Here is a 5,103-nt window from a genome sequence, read left to right as displayed (position 1 = left end):
CCTCCCCCCCAAGGTCTTACGAGCCATTCCACCTCCTTTTCATTCTGCAACCAGGGAAAGCTTCTCGAACTCCTCCATATTCGAGAGGCTGGCAAACCCTCCCCGTGCTCCCTTTTTATATATATTATTCATATTCGAGAGGCTGGCAAACCCTCCCCGTGCTCCCTTTTTTAATATCAGGGGTTGTTTCGCGCCTGTAGGAATGGCTACGGAAGCTGCTGCCATCCTCTTGTGTCCGGGCTCGCTGAAATCTGAGACATACCCTTGCTCCTACTGCTGCAAGTGCTTCTCGATATATGGCTGGCCTTGCCCGGCTGGTTACCGGCTGTGGCCGTGCTCTCGTGTGGGGTGATGCTACTGCCAGCATCCACAGCGGAGGAGAGACCCTCGTGCCTCCCGGACAGGGCCTCCGTGACCGGGATCCCGAGGCAAGCGTCATCGCCTGGTGCTCCTCGGACGTGAAGCTTGCTCCCAGAGCCTGCGTTGGCTCCTCTCCCGGTGGTGGTGGAAGGAGGCGGGGTCGTCCGGCGGGTAGGCACCGCGGCTGCCGCCACCGTCCCGGCCGACTTCCCTGTCCCCGTGGATGCCCGTGGCCCTCTACCCCGCCCTCCGCCGGCCCCTCCTCCAGGATTGGTAAGGACAGGGGCGCCTCCCAACATGGCACTGGCGGAGGTCCCGACCACGTACATGCTGGACCGTGCTGGAGGACGGGTGGCAGAACGGGGAAATGGCGGGGCTGTGGAAGGAGAGGAAGGGGAGGAGGTGGGGGAAGGCCCATTCCGCAGGAGCCTCGACCGAGAACTTTTGCGGCTCGAGGCGCTCGCCCATGGCGCCGTCATGTTGCTGCCGGCGGGGGGTGTCTGGGTGTGGCTGGTCTCCGAGGAATCGCGCGGTCTTTCCTGGTCATCTTCCTCTAATACAGATTCTCTCTCCCCAGCCGTACCACTGCTACAGCTGCTGCTGCTGCTGCGACGGCTTTTGCTACCCCAACTGCTCCTCCCAAGGCTCCTGTCACTAGTGCAGCTTTCCACGCTCTTTCTTCGTCCGCCTTCCATTTCCAGCGCCTCTGAGATGCCAGCCTCTTGCTGCATCCCTGTCTCCTCCATCGGGGGGCTGCCCGCCCTCTCGAGCAAGGCGGTCAGACGCCCTTTTTGCTCCAACCGGCGTTGAGCCTCCTGCAGTTTAACGTCTTTGAGCTCGCGCCAGGCGCGGCCCGCCTCCTCCAGGACGAAGCCCATGGGGCGGTAGGTCAGAAGCTGCATGACGCTTTCCCAGGCGCTCGATGTCTGTTCCTCCGTGGTCAGCCCCAAGGCCACCAAGGTCCGGGTCACCCGTTTAATCTTCCCAAAGACCTCCCGGAGGGCGTCGGCCTCCTCGGGGAGGCGGGGCAGCTGGCGCCGGAGTTTTTGCACGGCCCCGATCGCAGATTCCGTCAGATCCAGGGTCTGAAGCTCACCGCCTGGCTGATCCACGTGGAGATATCGCTGGAGGGCAGCGAGGATGACGGTCTTCTTCTCCTCCGGCCAGGCCGCCTGGAAGACACGTGCTCGCAGGCTCGAGGCCTGTTCCCGCAGCCCCCGCAGCTCTTTCTGCAGGGCCGCGTGCTTGTCTTGGAAATCCTCCCGGAGGATCCTCAGGCTACCCAGCTGTCTGGTGGCGTATCTCTGGACATGGTGGGTGCAGACGTCCATGTAGGCTTGACTGTCGCCGAGTAGGGCGCTTTCTCCGAGGATGAAGCGGTTCAGGGCCGCGGTTTCCCGCAACATCTTAACAAGCCCCTGGCAGTGCGTCGTAAGAAGGGCGTCTGGGAGATCATTTCCAATCGTATGTGCTCTCAGGGTGGCCATCAAGGCGGTGATGACCCCATGGGATTGGGAGGACGAGGATTCTTGGTTGGAAGAAGGCGGTCGAGACGTCACGGACAACGCGGGCTCACGCTTGGGCGGACTTTCAACGGTAGTAGGTGATAGATGAGTCGTAGGCATGGTTGCTGTAGGGTTTGTCAAAGTGCTGTGGGGCAGTGGCGGTGATAGGTCCCCATTCGAACGACTTTGGCTGCGGTCGATATCTGGGGAGATTTCGGGGCCAGAATACACGTGCTCCTGGTGGGTCAACTCTGGCAGGGGCGCCGATGAGGGCAAACGCATTGTGTGAATGCCAGTTTTATCCCCGCGGCTAGATATGCGCGTGCATTTTTGGGAGGAAGCAGGCATCTGATGTGCCGGACTCGTCAATGAGTGGCCCACTTGGGACGTCGAGCAGCCCTCCAAGTTTTCACCTGGTACCAGACTTGATACCCTTTCTATCTTGGTTTGTGTCTCTATCGGATTCCGATTTCTTGAGTTTGTCAAATTTTCATCTCTTCCTTCAGTTGCTGCGTCTCCGCATTGTACTTGATCCCAGTTAGCAGCACCCAGTCTTTTGGCGTTCTCCTCCAGACTCCTGCAGTCCGTCTCGATCTGCTCGTAGTAGTATTCTGCATCGTTGACATCATCGCCACAAAACTGCTGACGCATGGTGATCGTCGTATTCTCATTCCTTCTGCTGCTATGCGCCTCGGCAAATGTTACGGTGCTGAGCGATTTATTTTTCGTTTTTCCTGTCCTGTCATCCATTGGCTGTGTAAAAACAAAGCACGACGCTTCAAACTTTTTAAAAGCGGCCTAAGAAAGCACTTATGCTGTCAATGGCCTACGTGTATGTAATGAATTAGGTGATTATCTGCTCGGCCTCGTGGCACGAGACCATCTATCAATCAAACCAGGTGGTTGTTCTGGAGGAGCACGCAGCCTATGTCGCTCAAAGGGCACATGGGCGATGATATTTGCCATTAACAACCAGCACAGCATAAAATTAAAACTTCAAAAAATATCCCGCAGACTAGTTGGACTTCTGTAGGGATAAAAACTCAGTCCAGGTCGCAAATGACCTTCAGATGGGTGGTCGGGGATGAGAATTTTAAATTTTTGAATTTGGCGCCAAGAGAGGCAAACGGTGGCTTGTCAAAGGCAAGCGTAGCATACTTGATCATGGCGGGGAAGCTTTCCGTGTTTTTAAAAAATGTCACCAACTAACCAGCATTTACTATTTTGGGTTTAATTGCCAGGAGAATGACAGTGCACATTTTTTTCTGCGCTTTTGTTCACGGCAGCGAGGCGTTGAATGTCAACCGCCGTTTCCACTTACTGGACGTTTTTTACACTTTCATGTCCATCGGGACTTTTGTAAATAAAGATTGCCTCGCATTTTTCTATAGCGTCACAAATAGCAGCTGATTAGACCATTCACTCCCAACTGTTGCTTAGTTGTCTGTCTGAATCTTTTTTTTTTGGTGTGTGGAGTGCAACTCGTTGTGTGAGAGAAATGCACCCGAGGGACGCGGCGAGGAGCGTGCTTAGTCAACGTAATGGGCCTTTGATTTTTTGTCAGTCACAGGCTTCGCGAAAATCCTTCTCACCGCTGCATATCATTCACCTTATCTCTACAATTCGCACTCTTGCATTTAGGGGAAAAAATCCACCATGAGCAAGAGTGAAAGAAAGGCCGCTCGGATCCATCGTGCAGTGGCGGAAGGAGACGATTGTGTGGTAATTGATCTGACAAAACCCTGTTGCTTCAAGCTTGCTTCCATTGTGGAAGCGCGTGACCCCATTACGGATGGGACACCCCTTTTGACGGCCGCCGAGAGGGGGGACGTGGGCATTGGCAAGATCCTTCTCTCCAGAGGCGCCGATGTGCACGCTGTCGACAGTGACATGCGCACTGCCATGCACGTGGCGTCCCTCCACAACCATGTCCCGTTCTTGGACCTACTCCTGGACCATGGGGCGAACGTGGATGCCCCCAACCGGGAGGGGATGACGCCTCTGTTCCTTGCCATCCATTTGTACGGATCCCGAGATGATGTTCAGGGTAAGGGCGTGAAGGCGATTCGTTTCCTCCTGAGCCAGGGGACCAACATCAAGATTTGCTCAGGGCCGGAGGAACACACCCCCTTCTTGCGGGCGGTGGCGCTTGGGCACCAGGACATCGTGTCGCTGTTTTTGACCTGTGGGAGGTCGGGGCGGGAGGAAGGGAAGGAGGAAGGGGTGGTGGGCGTGGACCAGGACCGAGACGCGCACGGTCGGACTGGATTTATGCTGGCCATCGCCCAGGGTTCCTTGGAAATGGCCGCTTTGCTCCTGCAGCACGGGGCGGACATGGAGGCGAAGGACAAGGCGGGGATGACGGCCTTGGCATGGGCCGTGGGTCGTCCGGAGAAGTTGACGCTGAAGTTTCTGCTCGACCGCGGCGCCAATGTTCGGATCCAGGACACGGACTCAGGGGCCACGCCCTTGATGCTGGCTGCCCAGAATGGGGACGTGGGGCTGGTCCAGCTGCTCGTGGAAGGGGAGGCGGACTTGGAATCGAAGGACGGTCGGGGTTACACTGCCTTGATGCACGCGGCCGCCAAGGGGCATTCCCGTGTCGTCAGCTACCTGATGGATCAGACCGCCCTCCAGGACTCGCAAAAAGACCCCACCTCCGCGCCCGCACGCCGGAACCGGGGCAGGGGCTCGGATCCGGCCTCGGCCCGCGCCTCCGACCCTCCGTCGCAATATGCCTCCCCGGAAGATGTGGCGGCCACAGAGGAGATCAAATCCTTGGTCCGTCGCGCCAAAAATTGCGGGGCGCCGATCTTGCCCAGCGCCCCCACAGTCCGGAAGGAGAAGCTCGATCCTTTGCACCCCTCCATTCTCCTGGCCTTCGAGCCCCCACGTCCTACGGCTGCCTGCCCCAAGCTCGGCGTCTTGAAGTACACCGCCGAGTGCTTTGCCTGGGAGGAGGCCAAAGGGGAGGAGGGGGAGGCAGGGGGGGAGGCAACAAGAAGGGAGGCGGAGGATAGGGAAGGCCCGGTGGCGGTGGTGGAGGGCGTGGGGCAGGGTCAGTCTCCCTTCGTCTTCCGTGGTCTCGAGAGGGGCCGCTGGTATCTCTTCAAAGTCCACGCTCAGTCCGAGGGAGGACGAGGGTTGTCGAGCCGCACCGATCCGATCTTCTTGGCCACCACGCCCCTCGGGGCCCCGGAGATGAAGGAGGCGGTGGTGGAGGCGGTGGTGGAGGAAG

The 5,103-nt window shown here is 58.1% G+C and overlaps 1 protein-coding gene across 1 annotated transcript; it reads left to right on the top strand.

Moving 5' to 3' along the window:
• Nucleotides 1-3,504: 3,504 nt before the first annotated feature.
• Nucleotides 3,505-5,103, top strand: NGA_2109020 (ankyrin repeat protein; the record flags this gene model as incomplete). The annotated part of the gene is made up of 1 exon (XM_005855429.1): nucleotides 3,505-5,103. A coding segment is annotated over exon 1 (1,582 nt), but the record flags the coding sequence as incomplete, so codon positions are not given.

Source organism: Nannochloropsis gaditana (assembly GCF_000240725.1).
Source record: "Nannochloropsis gaditana CCMP526 unplaced genomic scaffold scaffold199, whole genome shotgun sequence".
NCBI classification, from domain to species: domain Eukaryota; class Eustigmatophyceae; order Eustigmatales; family Monodopsidaceae; genus Microchloropsis; species Microchloropsis gaditana.
Note: the sequence above shows the minus strand (reverse complement) of the source record. Positions and strands in the feature narration are given on the sequence as shown.